Source organism: Elgaria multicarinata, chromosome 5 (assembly GCF_023053635.1).
Source record: "Elgaria multicarinata webbii isolate HBS135686 ecotype San Diego chromosome 5, rElgMul1.1.pri, whole genome shotgun sequence".
NCBI classification, from domain to species: domain Eukaryota; kingdom Metazoa; phylum Chordata; class Lepidosauria; order Squamata; family Anguidae; genus Elgaria; species Elgaria multicarinata.
The window spans coordinates 110,189,397-110,211,814 of record NC_086175.1 but is presented as its reverse complement, the minus strand read 5'-3'; the positions used below and the strand labels follow the sequence as shown (position 1 = coordinate 110,211,814).

The 22,418-nt window shown below is 38.4% G+C and overlaps 1 protein-coding gene across 2 annotated transcripts in view; it reads left to right on the top strand.

Moving 5' to 3' along the window:
- The window catches only part of PAN3 (poly(A) specific ribonuclease subunit PAN3), a 64,537-nt gene that overhangs the window by 9,823 nt on the left and 32,296 nt on the right, over positions 1-22,418 (top strand). For both annotated transcript variants that reach the window (XR_010025482.1, XM_063127006.1), the window contains exons 3-5: positions 4,923-4,989; positions 6,529-6,599; positions 16,688-16,849. Coding sequence is in view for 1 of the 2 variants with exons in the window: in XM_063127006.1 (XP_062983076.1) it covers positions 4,923-4,989; positions 6,529-6,599; positions 16,688-16,849 (300 nt within the window). In the remaining variant the exon portion in view is untranslated. The remainder of the gene's footprint in view (positions 1-4,922; positions 4,990-6,528; positions 6,600-16,687; positions 16,850-22,418) is intronic.

Genomic DNA, 22,418 nt, shown 5'->3' with positions numbered 1-22,418 from the left:
CACTGTTGAATTCAAGTATAGAAAACCTGGTGCCCTCCAGATGTTTTGAACTACAATTTTCATCAGCCCTAACCTGCATGGCCAGTGTGGAGGGATTATGGGAGTTGTAATCGAAACATCTGGAGTGCACTATGTTCAGCCCAGTGTGCGTCCATTATAAATAAGGCCAACTCCATGTTAGGCATTATTAGAAAAGGAATTGAGAATAAAACTGCCAGTATCATACTGCCTTTATACAAATCTATGGTGCAACCACACTTAGAATGCTGTGTACAGTTCTCATCACCACACCTAAAAAAAGATATTGTAGAGCTGGAAAAAGTGCAGAAAAGGGCAACTAAAATGATCAACGGGCTGGAGCATCTCCCCTGTGAGGGAAGGTTACAACAGTTGGGATTGTTTAACTTGGATAAAAGGAGCCTAAGGGTAGACATGATAGAGTTATACAAAATTATGTATGGTGTGGAGAATGTGGCTAGGGAGACATTTTTCCCCTTCTGCCATAATACTAGAACCCAGGGTCATCCCATGAAGCTGTGGAGGGAGATTCAGGATAGATAAATGGAAGTATTTCTTCACACAGCGCATAGTTAAACTATGGAATTCACTACCACAAGTTGTAGTGATGACCACCAGTTTGGATGGCTTTAAAAGGGGTTTGGATAAATTCCTGGAAGAGAAGGCTATTAATGGTTACTAGTCCTGATGGCTATGTGCTACCTCCAGTATCAGAGGCAGTAAGCCAATATACACCAGTTGCTGGGCGACATGAGTGGGAAATTGCTGATGCACCATGTCCTCCTTGTGGGTTCTTGGCAGATAGCTGGCTGGCCACTGTGTGAACTGAATGGACCTCCTTTGTAAAATCCATATAACTCTTGTATGCTTTCTAAATGAGCTTTGATTACTAACCTCTGATCTTAATTGTGGAAATGTGCTTAAACTAAAGCACTGGGGTCCTTCTGTGAGACATGAGGATTGAATGTGCAGGAAGTTTTAAGTGTCTGGTTTGTAGTGGTTAGAGAGATGTCTTGGTAAGATAGTATTGTATTATGTTATGTAAGTATTTATTCTTCAAAGTATTGGGGTTCTAAGCTATCAGAACTTTAAGGGTAAGTACCAGCACCTGGGCCCCAAAACGAAAACGTAACTAGTGCAGTTCTTTTAAGATTGGGGTGATGTAAACCAGTTAAAATTCTGTTGGCACGTGGGTTGGCATAGCCAGACTCTCCCTATCCAGAAATGACTGCATCTAACAGATCAGCCACAGCTGGTAAAAGGTTCTCTGCACCACCAGGCTCATCTAGGCCTGTAGCTGGATCAAGGAGACCCCTTTTTTTCCAGAATGAGTGCAACCCTATCCCAAACAGGATAAACACCATTTCCCTGGAACTGATAACCATCTACCCACAGGGCCTTTGTCATGTCAAGAGTCAGCTTCTGTTTATTGATCATCATCCAGATCATTACTGCAGGCACCAGTTCAAGTATCTGCACAGCCACTCTAGACTCTGATGTCAAAAAAGGGACAGCTTTGTGTCATCAACATACTGATGGCATTTCACTTCAAATCCTCAGATGACCGTGCCCAGCGGCTTCATATAAATATTAAGGAGCATGTGAGGTAAAATGGAATCTTGTGGGATCGAGTAGAAGAGCAGCAGGTGTTTACCCAATTGGTGCGGACTAGAGCTTCGTGTTGTCACTTTTCCTGCCAAACCAACTTAAATATACTCCCCCCCTCCCCAAATGAGCATCATTGTATTTCTCCATTCACACAGCTTGTCAACTTCATCTAATTATTCATCTTAATACATTTTTTTTAAAACCCAAGCCTTCAGTTCCAGGTCAAGTGAGCACAAGGAAACAGAAAAAGACCTATTAAGGGATAAGGATTGACAAAACCAAATGAAAGTTAATAAGTGCTGGTATGGACATATTCTAAGGAAGAGGCAATAAAATCCTCTGGAAAAGAGATGAATACAATTATATTGAGGGAGAATTGTAGTAAATGGAAGTTGATAAGGGGAGATGGAAGGAGATAACTACATCAAGTCAAGACTCAAGGAGGAATTTGAAATTGAAGTTGCAAAACCTGTGCCACTGAACCTCCTGAGGTTAGGTTAAATAATATTGGATCTCTTATTTAACTAAGGACACAATCCTATGCATGTTTAGAGAGAAAAAAAGTCTTTGTTGTATTATTATTATTATTATTATTATTATTATTATTATTATTTGCATTTTTATACCACCCAATAGCCGAAGCTCCCTATTCTGACAAGTCTGTCCTTTGGCAGCTGAGGCTCAAAGCTTTCTAATAGGTCTATAATAAAATCTCTAGTGTTGTGTCACTAGTTCTCATGTTGGTTCACAAATCTGCCCAATATTATCAGGAGTTGGCAGATCCACAGTTTGGTCTAAATCTCTGATGCAGATTTATGCTGGTTGGCTAATTACTTTGTGCTTTTTTTGTTTTTTGCGGTTGTCTTGACAGATTCGCCATGTGATAATTTTGCATGTGGGAGAATGATTGGTGAAACTAAGATGCAACACTTAGACGGCTTAGCTGACAGCAATCAGTCATTTTGACAGTTCAGACATAGGCATTTGAAAAAGAATGTCATGGCCGGTAGGGTGTAGTTTCTGGCTGATATAAGGAGGACTGCCTGCTAAAGTATAAAACACAAAGTAAACTTAAAGTAGTTGCCCCAAATTGAAAAGTGGAGTGCACATCTCCCTGCACTTAAAAATGTAAACAAAAAAAAGCAAACCCTGTGTGCCCAAAAAATGTTGAATCCTGCATTCTGTGTAAATTGTGCAAAATAACATTTTTTCACATTGCTTATTCTGAATCATTCTAGACATGAGAGAAGCACAAAGTTCCACCCTGACCACTGGAATTCCTGTTCAGCTCTCTCCTGTGAATTCTACCAGGCATTTCCTACACACTTTAAGGCCTATTATCTTAGTGAAAAGAGCTAGAAATATGCTTTTTTCTTAAAAAGAAGAGAGCCAAGATGCTGTGCCCACATAGATTTCTAGAATAAATGGTGCTTTCCCCAGGAGCCATTGATGTCGGAGAGAGGGGATCAGTACTTTTTCTTTTAGTTCATTGACAATCATATAAAAGTCACACTTGTGAGGGCTATATGTTTAGAAAGTTAATGAAAAGAAAGCAAGAGCCCCCTGAATATGAAGGTGTTTATATTTTATATAAGACCTGAATGATAACCATTTGTTCATGTTTTCTTGTCTTTAGTCTGAAATTTAAATAGACCATTATGACCTATTTGGATCCATAGCAACAGTGTGTTCTATCTGAATCAAAGAAATTCAGAAGGATGAGCATGAAACTGAGTGATGTTTGTATCATGGAAGTTAAGAAAAGGGTTTGTGTTTCGTTGTTTTTTACCAAGTCTTTTTTTAACAGTATGTTCTAACTAGTGGTGAACACTAAGATTTGGGGAAGTGTCTTATTCTCAGGATTTAGTATACTACGAAGTTGTAAGTTCCTCTTCAAACTCAGGTCTACTTTCATTGGCCTTATTCAACTGTCACGTTTTTCAAGTCAATGTGAGAGGGGAGTGTCCTTGGCTTTTACCCTCTGTAGAAAGTGGCACATGCCCAAGCACAATGCCTGCTACCCCAACTCCCACCCGGTTGTGAGTTCAGGGAAATCCAGGGTATATATTCACCTACCATTATATTGGCTCATTGTTTCCCCCTGTGTAAACTTGGCTTAGGATACTGCCTTTCATACTAGATAGAAATCTTTTCATATGAACATGCTCCTACTATATTTATATTCTGTGTTTAGTGACTGGCTTTTCTAGCATTCAAACCGCACCCACTCCAATCTGCTGTTTAAGAATTTACATTGTTGTTTGCAAGTTTCTTGATGTAGATTGAATAGGTTTAATTTAACACAGGGTGGCTATGTTCTTCTATTATCAAAAGAAATATATTGAGTGCTGATAAATCATAAAGTCACAAGTGATATTTTTGTCATTTTCATGTAGTTAAGCAACTAATGAAACATAGTTTTCTCTCTACGTTCTTGAAAGGGACAGGGAGCTGAGGAAGTTGTTCAGAGATACTGGAATTTGTCAAAAAGAATGTATAATGCTTTAGCTAGAGCAAAAAGAGGATAGAAATCCTCTTTTGTGGTGAAATCCTTTTAAGTTCTTGAAACATACATACAGAAAATAGTCTGGTAAATTCTGGCATGATTTTGTGTGTGGCACATTAGTAACTTTAAGTATTTAACTTGAATGCAAGCTTTCACCTCACTTGTGTGAAACTGGGTTGTGATTATTTAGAAAAGGCTTATTTTAGGGCCTGTAATTTTACACTGAAAGCAAGATTTTACAGTTTGTTCAAATGTTTTGCACAGCACAGATTTATTAAAGTAAACGTGTGTTCAGCATTAAAAGATTAATAAAAACATGGACCCTCACTTAAAATAATAATAAATTGAATTATATTTGAAATACAGTCCTAGAAATAGACCTGTTTCAGTCAGTATAAATGTTGGATGTTACTACCATGAGTTCTTCCACTTAAAACCCCCCTATCTCCTTGCTGTACTGCTATTGAAATTCCATCATTTTTATGTAATCCTTTTAACTAAATAAATTATCCTAATAAATAAAAAGAAGGATATTGTTTACATCAGGATGGCTAGCATGTTAAATGTTTTGGCCAGCTACTATTTTTTTCCTGTCTTTTATTGGAACACACTTACTTCTTTGAACAGTTGCACCAATTCGTGTGTCCCTGGAGAACTAAGGCTTTGATTAACATAATCTTCTAACAAGTGTCTTGTAATCTTGTATCAATCCATTTTCAGTTTATAGAAAAATGGGCTAATACAAATGATCCCAACTGCATCATGCAATTTTGTTTTTCACTTTCTGCAGAGGATGACAAATAGCAGCAGTTCCCCAAGCCTTCTCAATGACAGTGCCAAGCCGTATGCAGGCCATGGTAAGAAGTGCATTTTAAAATTATTATTATATTTATTATTATTAATATTATTATATTTATTTATATCCCACCTTTTGTCCAACAACACAGCAATGTTAACCTATTTTAGGGGGATTTTTTAAAATATGCTTTTAGCATATTGCAAATATGCTTTACAATATGCTAAAATTATCATTTTAATTATATTTATAGAATTTATATAACGTCTTACTGCAAATTTCATTTTAAAAATTCTATCACCATGCGCTTTTGGCTCCAATTTTAGTTTTCCATTCAGCTTTTCCTTTTTGCTTTCCAACTTGTATAATATTAAACAAAGGGCAGATTAAATAATTTGAAACAAGAAAAATCTAGGAGAAAACTTTGGCAAGGATTCAGAGAGTTACTTTAGGTGCACCTGAGACATGGACATTCCGAGGAGAATTGCTAACAGCAAATGCTAAGATAATTAATTGAGTAGGGCCACATAGTAAAATATTCACTTCTATTTACAAAACAACGAATTCTTCCTCTTTCCTAGCAGTACCCAGTTCGGTCTAAAAATTAGAAAACCACATTAGTTCTTGTGAGCCCCAACTTTCCCCTTCCTGTTGTGTGTTTTCTTTATATAATTTAGCAAGAAAGCTGTGTAAGTCTAAGGGACATCTCATATAATTGGCTTAAACTTTTAAATACAATATCGACTATGTACATACTTATATTATAGATGTATCCAGTTCTGTCTGAAATCATTTTATGTGACAGTCCATGGTAAACATGTACAGTTAAGCAGGTGTATCTATAGTGATAGCAAGTTAAACTGCATTTACATCTTAGAAAAGTTAATGATTTGTTACTATCTGTACCAGAAACTTTCATTTGTAACTCACTTCCACATGGGAGTGCATTTATAAGAATAAGTCAACGAGGAAGATGTGAATTAACATGCACTTTCAATATGAGTACTTTAGACTGGAGAAAATATCATGTAGCATGAACTGGTAGTTAAAAATGTAATTTTAATATGTTGGCTGTGATCCAACTAAAGTTAGGCAATGCGAAGTTAACCTCTGATTAAAATGCTATTAATGTTACAGTGGCAGTGATAAAATATGATGGCCCTATCTAACTAAGCTGCTAAACCATAGTCTTCATTTTTTTCTAGTTCTATATTCATCCAGAATTTAGCTTTTCAGTAGATTTAAGAGGTTTTTTCTTTTAAAAAAAATATCACTGAGACAGTCACTGTTGGATGGTGTTGCAGATGACATCTGTGAAGGTATAAGTATGTAATAATTGTAAAGTTGTACTCCAAAATCCAAAGAAATCAGAGAAGCTTCATGAACAATTTGATAAGCCCTAGAGGTCAGCTGTTAACTGCGGGTGGGGAGGGGAGTACATTGAACAGGTACATGTCCTTAGGCATGCGTGCATAAGATAACTTTCTGGATCCTGATTGTAGTTTGTAAGCATATTTTAAGCATTGAAATAAAAAATCATATTTAATATACTATTAAAGTGTGCATCTGTGTATGTGTTTTGGTGAAACCTCTTTTGCAGATCCCCTTACTTCGCCTGGTTCATCCTTGTTTAATGACTTTGCTGCCCTCAGCTTATCTCAAAGGAGAAAAGTAGGTATTGCCAAACTTTCCAAGTTTTTATGTCAAAATAACAAAAGAGCCGCTTTCTTAATTCATTTCATACAGAAACTGATATTGCGTTAATAATAGCTGCGACAGCATATAATATACATTTCTGAGTGTGTATTCTTATGCTTGTATGCACTTGCTTGTAATTGTCCAGATCATCTCTCTCTAACTTCACATCTTCTCAAAAATCCAAGAGATTACTTTCTAGCTGTAGTATTGCAGAATTGTGGTTATGAGGTAATCTCCAAATAGGTGTCCAGAAACTTTTCTCTAAAATAACTTGTGTTGAATTTACTCTTTGGGGAAAAAACTTTATGCTATAATCCACATTACCCGCAGATTTAAAAAAATCTGTAAACTATATACTGAATTCTTGTTTGCAGATTAACTTGAAAACTATTTTATGACATTGCAGATAGTTTCAAAATCATAATAATTATCTCTGAGTAGTTTCTCTTCTGTTTTTCAAGCTATCTGCTCAAAGCTTTAAATGTCCCCACCTAGATCAGCTAATTTTCATTAGTCAGTATTGACCATCAGAGTTCAAATGTTCAATATTGCATAACATGTTTTTATCGATGTCCGAAGATTATATATGTCAAGAACTACTACATTTTGGTACAGGTTAATAAACTTTTTTTTGGCACTTTCCTATGATAATTGGGATTGTTTTTCTTCAAAAGAATGCTCATAACGTTATATCAATACTTCTCTTGCTGATATTAAGCAACTGATTACAAGATTTCAAATTACAAACCATTTGAGTTAAGGAATTGTTGTCTTTCCTTTGTCCAGGATATGGTATGGGCCATGAGCCATAACTTAGAGCTCCTTCACACCTACTTTTTTTCCTCCCAGTTTGAGTCTGCAGTTTCCCCCTCTGTTTCCTAAGCGAGTCTAGCACTGGGCACTTTCACGTTTGTGCGTTGTTGTGCTATTTCAGCTCATGTATCTTTTCATCTGTATCGCTACTATACCAGGGAAATCTCCCGCCCCACCCAGCAGATCTTTATTTTTATGAACTGGAGATGCACAGCTGCACTTTATCAAAGTAAAGGAAAACCGCTCCTCCACAAATGGAAACAGGTGGAATTTCGCATTGGTGGAGTATCAGGAGAATGGTTTGAGAGGGGGAAAATAAAAATAAAATCCTAAAAACCAAGGCATGAATGGATCTGATTAAAACTTGACTTGGCTAAAGCCCTCCTTAAGAGCTATCACCATGCCAAGTTTCATCTCTTTATCTTTAAAAATGACAGAGCTAAGCATTTTTGTTAATTTCCATAGGCATAATGTAACGGTTATCTGAAAACAGAGTGGTCCACTCTGAAAATCAGAGCAGAGAAGCTGGTCAGCGGAGCTCTGTTTCCAATTTTGGAGCTGAGGCGACCTGCACACCGCTATTAAACAATATGTGAAGAGGAAGTATTACAATTAGTTTTTGGAAAAGTTTGTGGTCAGTGTTGGCATGGCAACGGGAAGCCGACATTGTTCTGGTCAGGAAACCTAGACATGCCTACTCAGGAGTAAGAACCATAGAGTTGAATGGGACTGAGTCCCCAAGCACAGGCAGCAGCAGCCTCTCTCGCCTTCTCTGCGGACTGTTTGGCCCTCCCTCCCTCCCCCTTCACGGTTGAGCAATTGAGCAGAGAACTGCCCAGCCCTCTTTTGTCAGCGAGACTGCCCTCCGACACATGCCCCCCCCAACAAAAAGGGAATGGTCCGATATAGCGCAAGGACAGCAATACACAGGATGAAGGAGCAGCTTTATTGCATAGGCAGGGGGAAAACCCAGACTTTCCCCGCTCCAAAATAAGATGAAAAAAGGAGGGGAAGAGGCGAGATTAGTGCAGGACAGGGACGATGTCATGTGCAAAAACACATACCAGGCATGGCGAGACTGCGATAAATCGCTAGTGTGATGGCGCTCTTAGTTGGTCAATCAGGGCTTTTTCCTTGACTCCACCCTGCTGTAGGATATTAATGCATTATAAAAATTAGTTCTCCTCCACCACACTTAATACTGAAGTTGGTCGAAGATTTTATATTGGCATTATATAGAATAGCAAATTAGGCAACTACTTCTACAAATCCCAGGGGTTTGGGGTTTCTTGTTCTTTGGCTTGATACAGGAAGTAGCTCATTTTGACGGTATTGGATAGCATTTTGCAAATTTTTGAAGCAGTGAATAAATGAATCTGATTTCTGTCAAGTAGGGTGGGGAGAAAATGCAAGTTTATATCTGCAGATAGTGCTAGTTTTACTGTAGTGCCTTTAAAGCTCTGGGAGAACACAGGACCACTACCAGGGCTTCCATCTCATCCAGGACTGTGTGGAGGCACAGGTTGTATACATAACTGCTTCCAAAAGCATGTACAATTGCAATAGCTCTTCCTGGCCCCCCACCCCACAAATGGTTACCACGATGTCCAAATAATCATGGCTGTGTGTACACACACAAGTAGAGGTGCTGGCTCATAGAAATGGGGGCTTGAATCTGGTTGTACTGCAAGCCCATCAGTAGCCCTGCACACTTTTAGAGGTGATTGCATAATGGCCATGGGTTGTACAAAAGTAGTCCTTGGGAGTTAGTTCAATTAACCCTTGTGCTAATTATGACAACAAATTATATACTCTACTTCATGTGCAAAGTAGATCTTTGGCTTCTGGACAGTATGTTTTAGGATTAGGTAGGTGACCATATGAAAAGGAGGACAGGGCTCCTGTATCTTTAACAGTTTCATAGAAAAGGGAATTTCAGCAGGTGTCATTTGTATATATGGTGAACCTGGTGAAATTCCCTCTTCATTACAACAGTTTAAGCTGTCGGAGCTATACTATAGTGACCAGGTTTAAAAGAGGGCAGGGCACTTTGAAACCCTGTGCAGTTGCCTGGTCAGTATATGTGGTTGGATAATTGTTTGAGAAGTGAATTGTGTGTAGTCCCTGTGTGTAGTCACTTGATAACTGCTATTGTTTCCTCCATAGCATCTTCACGAATATATAGTGTTGGATCTCAATGGAAGGGCCCTTTCTGTTTGTGGAGGAACTGGGATCTAGCAGAGCTTTCCTCTAGGGAAAGTGGGGTGCGGTGGCAATTTTACAAATTCCTTGTTCTCCCAGCATCACCTCCCTCTGTTTTAGAGGGTACTCCTTTCCATGAGCAACGTTTCAGGGACATGGGGGTTGCAGCAGGAAGGCAGAGTTGGTGAAAGTTTCTGGACTGCCCCTTTCCTCCAGTGCCAGCCACACTCTGTTAACACAAGTCTGGATCTAACTCATAGTCTGTACATAATGTAATAAACCTTGGAGGAGTCCATTGTTGTCTTGTACATACGGAAGTACAGACCAGAAACTTGTCCTTTAGGTGGATTTGAAAATTCTGGGCTGGCTGTTCTTCACTGGGATCACCATAACCAACCTTGTTCACATTCTTCAAAATGTCTTGCCCAGTTATAGAATCATAGAATAGTAGAGTTGGAAGGGACCTAAAAGGCCATCGAGTCCAGCCCCCTGCTCAATGCAGGAATCCACCTTAAAGCATCAGTTTTGCTACTGGGTGGCCACTGTATGGCAGCCTTGTAGTCTAGACTCCTTTTAAATATTTACTGTTCACAAGTATGTTGTTTACAATCACAGCTGCTAAATCAGTGGATTGCAAATGACTGCTTTAGTTCTTTTGTTAGTGTCATTTTGCTGATTATCTTAGTCCTTGAAATGGGTTTTGCATCTTTACACTTGACAATCGGAAGAATTTTATCTTACCTATGTTTTGAAGAGTTCCAGATGTTAAAAAGTTCGGGCCACGAAGCACATATCATTTTGTTAACTCCAAGCAAATGTTTTTACAGCTATATTTATTTATTTGTTACATTTATACCCCACCTTTCCTTCAAGGAGCTTAAGGCGGTATACATGATCCACCCCTTCTCTTACCTCCCTGTGAGGTAGGTTATGCTAAGAATCAGTGACTGGCCCAAAATCACTCAAGCTTCATGCTTGAATGGGGTCTAGAACCCGGGTTCTCCCCAGTCCAAAACTCTAACCATTATCTCAAGGTTTGATGCTTAGTTATCATTCCTCAAACTCTTTGCTAATCAAGAGTCCCTAAATAGCTATATACATGAGGAGGTGTTTAGTTTTTATAATTGCACAAGCTCCTATCTGGAAATGTTTTCAGGGGCTGCATTCCTTCGGTGGTCATAGCAAAAGGCAGAGTGGGTAGGCCCAAAACATGTTTCTCATCAATTCTAAGTGTACTCAGAAGTAAGGAGGACTGAGTCACTCATCAGGTTCCGCCCTCTTTTCCCAGCAAGGAAAAGCTCTTATCTTTGACCAGCAGCTTGGAGGAGAGAAAGGCTTTTTCCTGATGAGCACTGAAAAGGGGAGGCTTTTGTCCAAAAAAGCCTTTGTCTGAAAAAGCATCACTTGATACAGTAGCGCACCGTTCCACCTTATTGGTGATGCAAATGTTCCTGATCCCTTTGTTACTGAAATCAATAAAGTTGTCATCCATCCCTGGACAGAACTTGACACCATGTTGGTACTAAAGATATTTCATGAAACTGTAGCATAGGCCTAATTCTCATAAACAGAAGATAAGACTGTAAACCTTATCTGGGCTGTACCGTTTCAGATTGCAGGTGGGGTTCACATAATTGAAACGTTCTTGGTACAAAACAAGCACCCTGTATATAGAACTCTTCTCTCTGACGTCAAGTTTTCTATCTCTCCTTGTACATGTAAAAGTGATTTTTCTGTGGAGAAGTCTTCAGTCATGTGAACTCCTACCTACAGTCTGTATAGCTGCTGTTGGATTTAAAACTAGCATTTAGTTTGAGCCTTAGAAGAGAGACACCACTGAACCTCTGCCCTGAGGAAGGGTACTTTAAGCAGATGTCTGACCTTGCCTTTAAGACAGATTCCTTCAGGGGATCTGAATTGCTCCTTAACTGCCTGCATGGTCAGGAATCTAAAATCATATCAAGATCTGCCTAAAACTAGTTGGAAACATACTTGAGCCCAAGCTAATCTGGAAAAGAATGACTTCCTGTCTCTGTCTTCCGAAACATGCAGGCATCTTTCCAGTTGCCTGAACATGACCAGATATGACCACATTTTGGGATTGGCTCAATAATTTTGTCCTGTTCTTTAAACCTGAAGTTTAGTTTGACAAATGTAGATGCAACTCTGCAAAGTGTTCAACCATTCCTGTGGAGATTGTCTTTTGACTTTAGGGTTAGGGTTAGAATAAAAATAAAGTAAAAATCCAAATCTTATGCTCTGGAGAATGTTCTTCTCCCTTGTTTATTCTTTGATAGCCTTGCTGCTTAGATCCACTTTAGTGGACTGCTAGATTTAAGCCAATTTAGCCCAGTTGGAATGACATTTTGGCTATGAAGCACTGAACTTAAAGCTAATGTAGTGGCATAAATGCACAAACTGCTCCTAATACTGCTCTCTAAAATGTAGTCCAAAATATCTGAAGGGCATCTAATTCCCATCAGCCCTAGCCAGGATGGGAATACTGAGGAATGGTAGGATTTGTAGGCCAAACCTCTAGAGGGCCACAGGTTGCCCACTCCTGCTCTAAAATGTGGTGTATATGATATGAGAATGGCTTATGAACTCCTCATATAGCATATTTCACCAATTCTTACATCCAAGGCTGCAAATATTCTGTATATATTTTGCCATTTCTCAGAACTATTATTTTTTTGTAACTACCCTTTAATATTTTCTGCAATCCTGGATTAATGAAATATTTTATATGTAAAAGGAGGAGATAGATTAATGCTTGTGTGAATAATTCTCATTACATGATTTCTACTAACTAGAACAATGCAGCATTATGATAGGCAGAGTGCAGAGAGGTGAATATTTTGCTTTGTTACCATCCTGTGCTCTCTACAGAGCCGGAAATGTCATGCACCCACGTCTGAAACTTCACCATGAATTCATGCATTCCTAGCCAATCTTCAAACTGTTAAATGCTAGAAATTATGTGTTTGCCTTGATGATTGCTATGCTTGAAGCACAATATTCACTGCAGGGCTATGTCAGAATAATAAAAGAGACATTTGTAGGTTTATGTATCTGGACCTGTTAGATGGTACGTGTACAGATACTGAAAGAGGGGGGATGTTCCCCATGAAGAAATTAGCTACAGGCCTTAGGCTCATATGCTTCCTCCCCTCCTCTTTTTTGTCTGGGGATAGCTTAATATCCAGGCAAGTAGATCTTGCATTCAAATAACCATGACATATCTCCGTTTGGTCATTCATCTCTGCCTTTAGTGAGGAGAGCAATGGAGGGGGTGCATGAGCTTGAGATCCACTCTCAACCTCTTCTCAGGAAGAATCCCAGAGAGAAAGTAGAGTCATCATACAAAAAGGGCCTTAGACATTTACATTTATTACAAGTATTTTGCGTGGTAAGTTGGACCCTTGAAGCTGAAACTTGTTTTGGTCAAGAGCACACCTTTTCCCTTGTAAGTCTAAATTGCATTTATCTTCACTAGTGGTCCTGTTAATGGCTAAAGATGTTCCATTTTTAGGCTCTGGGGCTCCCATGAGTGCTACTAGCTGAGGAGTTGATAGTTTAAACATTACAGCAAAATCTTCATTTCTCAAGTTAACAAGTTCATTTTTAATATCTTACATCTTGCGTACTTAAAATGAAAAAGGAAGACTATTCTTTGCTGCTAGTACTTTACTATCTTGGATATATGCTGCTGTTCAGATATACTTGTCTGATTGTTTACTGCTGTCCAAACTCCTCTTCACTTTAATATTGTAAGCTACATAGGGGTTAAATTTTCCACTCGGTATATTACAAGTATCGGTGATGTCAAATGTTCAGGGGAAAATTGAAATTAGGTAGAGGAATACCACAGGGGGGAAAAATCTGTAGAAGATGTAAGAGGCATAACCATCGGTAGCCATTCTGCACAGAAAATTGAGAGTTTACATGCCTACTCAGAAGTAAGTCACAATGACCTGGTTCACAGATCACAATGACAACACTTGGGTTAATTAACCAACAATTTGATGGAATACACACTGTGTGTGAGCCATTTACAGTTTACACAAAGAATTTATGAATGCCTTATTCATAGGTTGTTAGTGTGATGTCCAAACCCAGACACTCTGGATTGTTCATGGGTTAAAACAACCCAGGGTTAACCTACAGTTAACTTAATGCTGGGTTGTTTAGCTCATAAACAGCCCAGAGTGTCTGGGTCACACTTACAACCTATGAATAGGGCATTCATAGGTTCTTTATGCAAACTGGAAATGGCTCATGGGTGTCCTGGCATATTGTGGGTTAATTAACTCATGGTTTGCTGACGTGATCCTCGTGTGGCGCAGAGCATTAAAGCAGCAGTTTCTGCTGCTGAAACTCTCCCCACGGCCTGAGTTCGATCCCAGCTTGGAAGCTGGTTTCAGGCAGCCGGCTCGGGTCAACTCAGCCTTCCATCCTCCCGAGGTTGGTAAAATGAGTACCCAGTTAGCTGGGGGAAAGGTAATAATGGCCAGGGAAGGCAACGGCAAACCACCCCGCTATAAGGCCTGCCAAGAAAACATCAGTGAAAGCTGGCGTCCCCCCAAGAGTCAGTAATGACTCAGTGCTTGCACAAGAGGTTCCTTTCCTTTCCTTGCTGACATGCTATGCAAACTGACCCATTGAGTTCAGTAGGGCTTATTCTCAGGTAAGTGAGTATAGTATTTCAGCCTTAGGGTCCCAAATTCCAGTCTTTAAAATCTTTTTACAATGACATGCTGTTTGTGCTTAGATCTTAATGAATGAAAGGTTCTAAATCATTGGAGATGTTGACCTGCTGACTTTAGTGTAGAATTATTCTTGTGAATTAAGTATCTTACATGGGTATTTTGATTACAGCAGAGTATATGTCCTGGAGAGCCATTTAAAGAAATGAGTCAGCTCCTCACCGTCCACTTCCTAATGTTGCTTGCCAGCAAACTCTGTTGCTGCTTATGGGAGCAGGCATTGCACCTCAGGGCCAGATTTGACACAGTTGCTGACATTTGCTGTAGTTGCATCAAATTCTTGTTTTGATGGGCAGAAACTTTTCTAGTGCCATGAATTTCTGGGTCAATAAATGGCTATTTGTTATATACACCTTGGGCTTCACAATTTTATACTGTTGGGAAACTCAGCAGAGTCACCTTTGCTATCAGTGAAAATCCAGCTTGTAAATACAGATCTTTGCTCTCAGTTCATAGTAGAAACTGCTTGTGCAGAATTATTGCTGGATTGGCAGCACATGAGCTTGTCTTTGGTATAAAAGGAGTACACTTGAACCTCTTTCCAAAAACTTTTATAAAACACCAAATTCTCTTTAATTTATGAACTTTTCACTATATTGGAAGCATCTGAATGCTTATCAATTGCTTTTTATTGCCATCTTTGTGTCTAACCTTATTTCTAGTGCTATCTTGGAGCACCTGGGGATATTTATTATAGAAGCTGATTATTTCTTTGTGTGCGTGATTCATTTTTGGGTTGGATCCAGGATCTGTCTCCTGTTGAAGGAAGGGGCTCCACACAGGATAGCCTGATTTTCAGAGACCCCCTTCCACACCACTGCTCACCACATTCAACTGAGTCCCCGGGGCTGCTGTGTAACATTTTCAGGGGTATGGAGGGGTTGCTGTAGAGGGGAGCGGGTATGGAAATTTAGTGCCATCAGCCCAGTTGCTTGTGCCTAAATCTGGATCCAACCCTTCGATTCTTGTAAAGTCATTCATATGAATCAAGCCACATTTTTGCATTTGCCAACTTTGTTTTTGGATTTGTTACGTTGCTGCAAAAAGCAAAAATTAAGGTTGCAATAGTGTAATAAAAATGGCTAGATCAATGTGATGGGCCATTTCATAACCAGCCATCTCATGGTTGCATCTCAAGTGGCCACCATGCTATTGTCTGAAATTTGCACCTTAATGTTACTTGCCAAGGAACTTACAGTTAGTTTCATTTTATCTACCACAAAAACCTGAATTTGGTACTACAGAAAGTAGGCCTCATTTACATTTCCGGCATATTTCTTTTTGTTAGGTTTCCCTTTTTACAGTTTTGTAAAGGCATGTTTGTATGCCTCAGGATCCTGATGCCACCATGAGTACTGAAATGCCAAAAAGGAAAAACTCACATTAAAAATAATCTCCCAGATCATTTTTAAAAAAGTATATTGTGAGTATTCTGACTTACTGTGTACTCTTCTTGGGATTACTTTTATCATTCTAAATATTCAGTTTTATAGGCAAGATAATATCTTAATTTCACAAGCATCTCTTCATGTTAAATGTGCATCTTTAAATTTTAATTTCAAATTTAAAACATTTGATTATCATTACACTAGTAAAAGCTGTAGCAATAAGGTGTCACTTGACTTACTTTGGGAACATCTGTTATTCTTTCAGAACAAAGTAGTTAACTTTAAATATACAGACAGCCTCAATTTTGTACCCTATCTTTAAAAGCTTGCCCACGGGTTTCAAAATCTCAGAAACTTTAATGCCAGAACTTCACAATTTTTGGTCTGAACACTTGTTTCCACATTCAGTCATGGTTGGCTTCTAGAAATCTGTTCATAATCTCAAAAGTTTTAAGAGTTCAGTATCCTGGTTGAAGGTATGTGATAGGAAAGCATTAACATTGGCTGGTAATGGATATTTGGAACAAAACTACAAAGTGGTAGGGCTGTACTTTCTTTTAATGAAATACCACAAATCAGCATGTAAAGGTTGAATTATGTTTGAGTCCTGTGCATACCTGGGAGTAAGTTCAACTCAATGGGGCTAACTTCTGAGTAGTTATGCATAGGATTGCTCCATAAGTTACGCTATTTTTGGTTGCTGACGCCCTCTGAACTTTCTTTTCTGAAGCATGTCTGGTCAGGATTGAAGTGAACAGACTCGGGAATTTTACTTGCAAATTGTTTCCTATTCCACCAATCAAACCAAAGATATGTTCTCGTCTAGTTTTAGTTTGAGTTTCAGACTAAGGGATGTTGGGAGTGCCCTGGTGTTTTTCCTTCTTTTCCATAGCCAAGAAAGTATCGACTGGGGATGCTGGAAGAGAGGATAGTTCCGGTGGGATCAAAGGCACGAAAATCAAAGAACACTATTGGCTGCTTGGCTGACAGGTGTAAAACAGGAGTACCCATCAATATGGTTTGGTGGAACAGAGTCACAGAAAACAATTTACAGGTAAAATTACTTTTTCCTAGTCACTTTAATTAATTTTGGCTACTAGTTTTATTTTATTTTTAAAATGCTGAAGTCATACATGCAGTGGGGCTGAAATTTCCCCCAGATCTTCATAGGTAAAATACACAAGTGACAATGAAAGTGACTATCTAATGAATTACATATTTCTCAATTAATATTCAGTGTCTTCCAATTTGGGTGGCAAGAATAATAGACTTTATATTTATTTATTTATTTATTTATTTATTTATTTATTTATTTATTTATTACATTTTTATACCGCCCAATAGCTGAAGCTCTCTGGCCGGTTCACAAAAATTAAAATTATGAAGAGCATAAAAACAACCAACAATCTAAAACCACAAATAAATATTTATTTATTTATTACAAAAGTACCTTCCAAGTCCAAACAAACAAACATTTTCTTTAAATGAGATGATTTTCTAGTGAAAATTGTGAGTAACCAGTTATTCAATATTCAGTAGAAAGTCCTTAGTAGACTAAGGTCTGTTCAGTGAGTTCAAATGCTCTGAAATGTTTTAACAGAAATCAAATTTTTAGGTATAAGTGCCCATGCAGAATATCTTATTTCTACTCTCCACTCCAACCTAGAAAAAAATCATGGACTCTGCATACTGTTAGTCATTCCTTAGTACAGTGGCTTTAATAATCTTTAGTTACCTTTATGTAACTAAAGATTTCCATACTTTAACAAATTTTTCAGGCATTACTGCAGAGAGAAGGGAGATAACCTTGTTATTATGTTGAGAACCGGGTTGAGGAGGTGTATACTCAGCCTCTATGATTAACATAGGCTGAGAATGGAATAGTTTACAAAACTAGCATGTGAGTGGGGAAAGTTGTCACTCAGTGATATCATAGTAGGTGATTAAAATACATGTGGAAAAGCATCCCGTGTAGTAGTTGCAACCCCAGTGCATATAGTTGTTGGGAGAAGAATTGTATATTCTAGGACACAAAATACTGTGTTATAACTATAAGGGGAAATGGCAGAATTCCAGAATATTTATGCTTATAGTAGACTTGAGGAAGGAATAATTTCCTCCATGTTGTTTTCACCGCAGGAACTTCTCTCTCTGAATATGTAAATTCTTTTTGCAGTCCTACTAGCATAGAAAACTTTATCCTTCAAATTCTGCAGTAAATGAAGCTGGTAGAAAGGGCAGAATGAACACCTTAAAGGTGAAGGCCTCAGTTAAAGTGGGGAAGTTTGCTGCTCAGAACAGAGAATAAAAATTCATGTTCAGTACTACTCAGATTTATTGCTATTTGAGGAAACAACATTATAGCATTTTGGCTTTCTTTGGATAGACAGTTTGCTTTTGTAGTGCCAGGGAATTCACATAAATATAACTTGTAGGTTATACAGTTGCACAAACGAGGGTGTGGTGAAGAACATATTTTTCTTCCTTAATGACTTGGCCTACATAAATGTGTGCTTTGGTAGATCTCTGGGCTGGAATGACCTGATTTCAGTTCAACGGTGATTTGAAGGTCAGTGTGTCTTCTGTAGATAGCATCACATCTTAAAAGGATGTACAAAGAGAGAGAGAGAGAGAGAGAGAGAGAGACAGAGAGAGAATTGCACACTGATTAACATAGTTTTGGTTTCTGTGTGTCTGGCAGTAGCTGGATTTCTTTAATCAATAAGGGAGAATGGCTTTCTTTTAGGCTTACAGCATACGTTGTTATTTGCTTCTCTGAGCAATACAGGTCTCAATCCAGAGAAGCCATAGCACATCCACAAAGCTATAGCGCACACTAACTATCTTACAGAACCATTCCTCTAAGGAGCTCAGAGTAGTATACAAGGCTCAGAGTGGTGTACTTCTCCCCACCCTCCCACAACAACCCTATGAGGTAGGTTAGGTTGAGAGAAAGTGACTGGTCCGAAGTCATGCACTAATACCACACTGCTATACTTCCATAAAGCATATTGTGTTATTAATGAATACATCAGTTTGCTGAAAGGAAATGTCACCACTGTGGTCAGTTGCTGACTTGATGAATTCCCATAAGAGCCAAATTGATATACTTAATTTAATGTAAGCCTGCCTCTTCTGTGTGAATGTTGCCTTTTTGTTTATTTAAAATATTTTTATCCCACCTTTTGAGGCAAACCTCAAGGCAATTCACAAGAAGAAATTATAAAACAATAAAATGCAATTAACTAGAACAGCCACGTAAAACTTCTAAGAAAATAGTAAAATCAAATCACTTAATAAAATGAATATCGACAACCATTCATTTAAAAGCAGACTATTTATATCCAGGTCTGTGAGTCCCATTTAAAAACGGAGGGAGCCATGTGCACTTCCCATGGTAGAATATTCGATGAGGATTGGGGCCAGCACAAGAAAACAGTGTTGCAGATCTAAATCTGTGAGAGGGCAAGTTCTGGTCTTGCCCTTCATGCATAATTCAATGTAGCACTACATTTTGGTTCTGTTGTGTAATATATAAAATATAGTATCCTCAGTAATTATAGGATTGTCTTGAACAACAGACATTTGCAGCAGGTAAGTCTTGGTCCTTGACCTATTTGCATTACAGGTGAAGAGGAGGGTACCTAAGAGGGACAGATGGCCAGGCCAGGCTGTGTGTGGGTTTTGTTTGGCTTTTCAATTTAAAAACAACAACATCTGTTATGGCTGCTTTCCAAATGGATTGGACTACAATTCCCAACATACCCAGCCTTGCTGTCTGGCGATCATGGGAGCTGTAGTCCAACCCATCGGAGGTCGCTAGGTTAGGGAAGGCTGTATTATGATACATACAGTTAAACAGATGAATTCCTTCATTGCACCAATAGATTTGGTCAACATTAAAACAAATGGAGAGAAGTTGTTCCCAAGAAATATGATTGATCACTTGCTTAGAGTGTGAGTGTGTGTCTATGTAGGTATTACAGGATTACTCTCTTCAACACATTCAGATCTTTTTGTCCCTAACTTTCCATATTTGCAGGCCTAATCCTGTGATCTACTGTGCAAGCAAATCAGCTTGTAAAACCAAGTGTTAGGATCTCATTGGTCTGGTTCGCATGACATGATAGCACACTGTGGCTTAATATAACAGTGGGGGCTGTTGTGTCATGCTGAGTAAGAAATTGTGCCCTGAAAATTAAGAATGATGCAGTATAAGACAATGTCAAAGTGATGCTCTTCCTGCAACCATCTGGATCAGTCTTTCCCCAACTTGGTGTCCTCCAGATGTATTGGTTTATTGTCTCCAGCCAGCATGTCATTGACCATGCTGGCTGGGGAAGATCAGAGTTGTAGTCTAACACATCTGGAGTGCCAGGTTGGGGAAGGCTGAGATAGACTAGAATGTCCAACCCCCTCATGTCCTCATATCCAAGCTAGTCAGGGACCAAAGTGTACATGCATATCATGTGGACTGAAAAATCAGTGGGCATTGGATGAGAACTCCTCCCCACGGTGCCCTTTTATTATTGTCATTCCTTTAATTTCACCATATTGTAGAAATTGCCAACTTATGGAGTACATGAATCTTGAATCTTGTTGAATCTTGAGCCTCTTACTAGAATTCTAAGAATCCCAGACTTTTTTTGGCTGTGGTGGCAAAGGATGGAAAAATTGATGCTTGTGTTTGCTGTGATGCATTTGGGCACTAATTATTCTGGAAAATGAGATGTAAAAGCTATGATCGGAGACAAGATGGGATCCAATCCTGACCACTGGGTGTGGCTTTTTTATCCACCTCTGGTTATCTCTTCTTAATATAAGCTGCTCTCTAGGCATGACCATAACTTGCTTGGTGTATGTTTATACAGCCAGTGGAAGTTTCTTACATATGTCTTTAGTTGGATTTTGTTGATCAAGAGCTTGTAGTGTTTTTCACCTCTACTTATAATTTCCCCATATTATTCCAGCTGCTTCCATATATTTTCTCCCTCTTCCCTCACCATTCCTTTTTTCCTTGTGTGTAGCATCATCTTAGATTGTAAGCCTGTAGGCAGGGATTATGTTCTACTGATTCTATATTAGCCTCTCTGTGAGAGTTTTTGTTTGAGGAGTGGAATAAAAATACTTCAAACAATACTTCAAATAAATGTAGTGTTATCAGATGGATCATTTATAGGTGATAAGTGAGTTTAGCTTTTCTTCACAGATCTTTGTGTTGGGGAGAACTACTATTGACAATGCAACAATGCTTCAGTGAATGTTGGTGATTCCTGTTTTTTTGACAGGACAGTGTGTACTGTCCCATTTGTTTTGGCAAAGACCTAATTAGGTTTTTATACTCCATATTCTCTTCCTAATCTTGGGAAGATTTTCCAATGTTTTGGACCAGATTTTTATAAAAGCATACATCTCTACATTTTGTTCTGTTCTGTTTCTCTTTCTGACTTGTTTAGCTGCTTTGTCCTCTTAGAAACAGATGCAAATGAGAAGGTCATTTATAGCGCAGTCCTATACATGTGTACTCAGAAGTAAGCTCCATTGAATTCAATGGGACTTTCTTCCAGGTAAGTGTGTGTATAAGATTGCAGCTTTAACATTGGCTTATAGTAGTAGAATCTATTGCTGATATAGTAATAGATACTTTTAATTTAATAACTCGTTAGGTTTATACTGACAGGTAGTAAAACAAATTGGGTAGATAATGAAAAATTATGGAGCAAGCAGAACAGAGTCTTTGGAAACAGATCCCAGTATTCTCTGATAGTCTGTTGCAACCAAAACAGTGTCTTAGTTATTTGAATCTGTTGAAGTTGATCAGAAAAGAACTTTTAAGCTATGTCAAACCTGTCTGAATTTCAATTAAAAATTCATATGCATATATAATGACAGATTTGGGCCTCTTTAGGCCTGATTTTCTGTTGCCGTGTTGTGGTTTCATGATGGGTTGATAGTATTTTTATCTTGTGTAGGCTTCTTTGTTAATATTGTTAATATTGGATACTAATGCATTGATTAAAAAATAGACCATCAACTAAGATTTCTTTAATTGGATGATAAACCTAAGTGGTACCTATTTAGAATTTTTCATCTCCAAAAATTTAAAAGCACATCTAAAAATGTAAGTGAAGAATTTGCCATTTATTTGTAGTCTGCCTTTTGTCCAATTTCTTACATATGTCTTTAGTTGGAGGACATATGTAAGGAACTCTCATCCAAGGAACTCTCATCATCTTTTTAAACTTGCAACAGCCCTGCAAGAAATGCTCTAGTAAGGTATTGTCATTTGTCCTGGGCTACCCAGTGAATTTCATAACCACATAGATTTTGAATTTCCCAAACCCACTACAACAGTAAAACTTTACCTTGTTTAAAATCATGTAATATTTTCATCAGACCAAAGGAGATGAACATCTCCAAAAAGCAACAGAAAACCATTCAAATGTGTGGAACAAAGATAAAAATGACCTTGCCAACAATGAGGGTGTTTTAACTTAAAATAGGAAGCTTTTCTGAAAAAGGGCTGTAATTAAGTTCTCTAAAATGTAATTTCATTATACAGACGCCCTACCATTAGTTGTAGAACTGATGCTACTATTTTACTTACAAGTCTTTATTGCAAA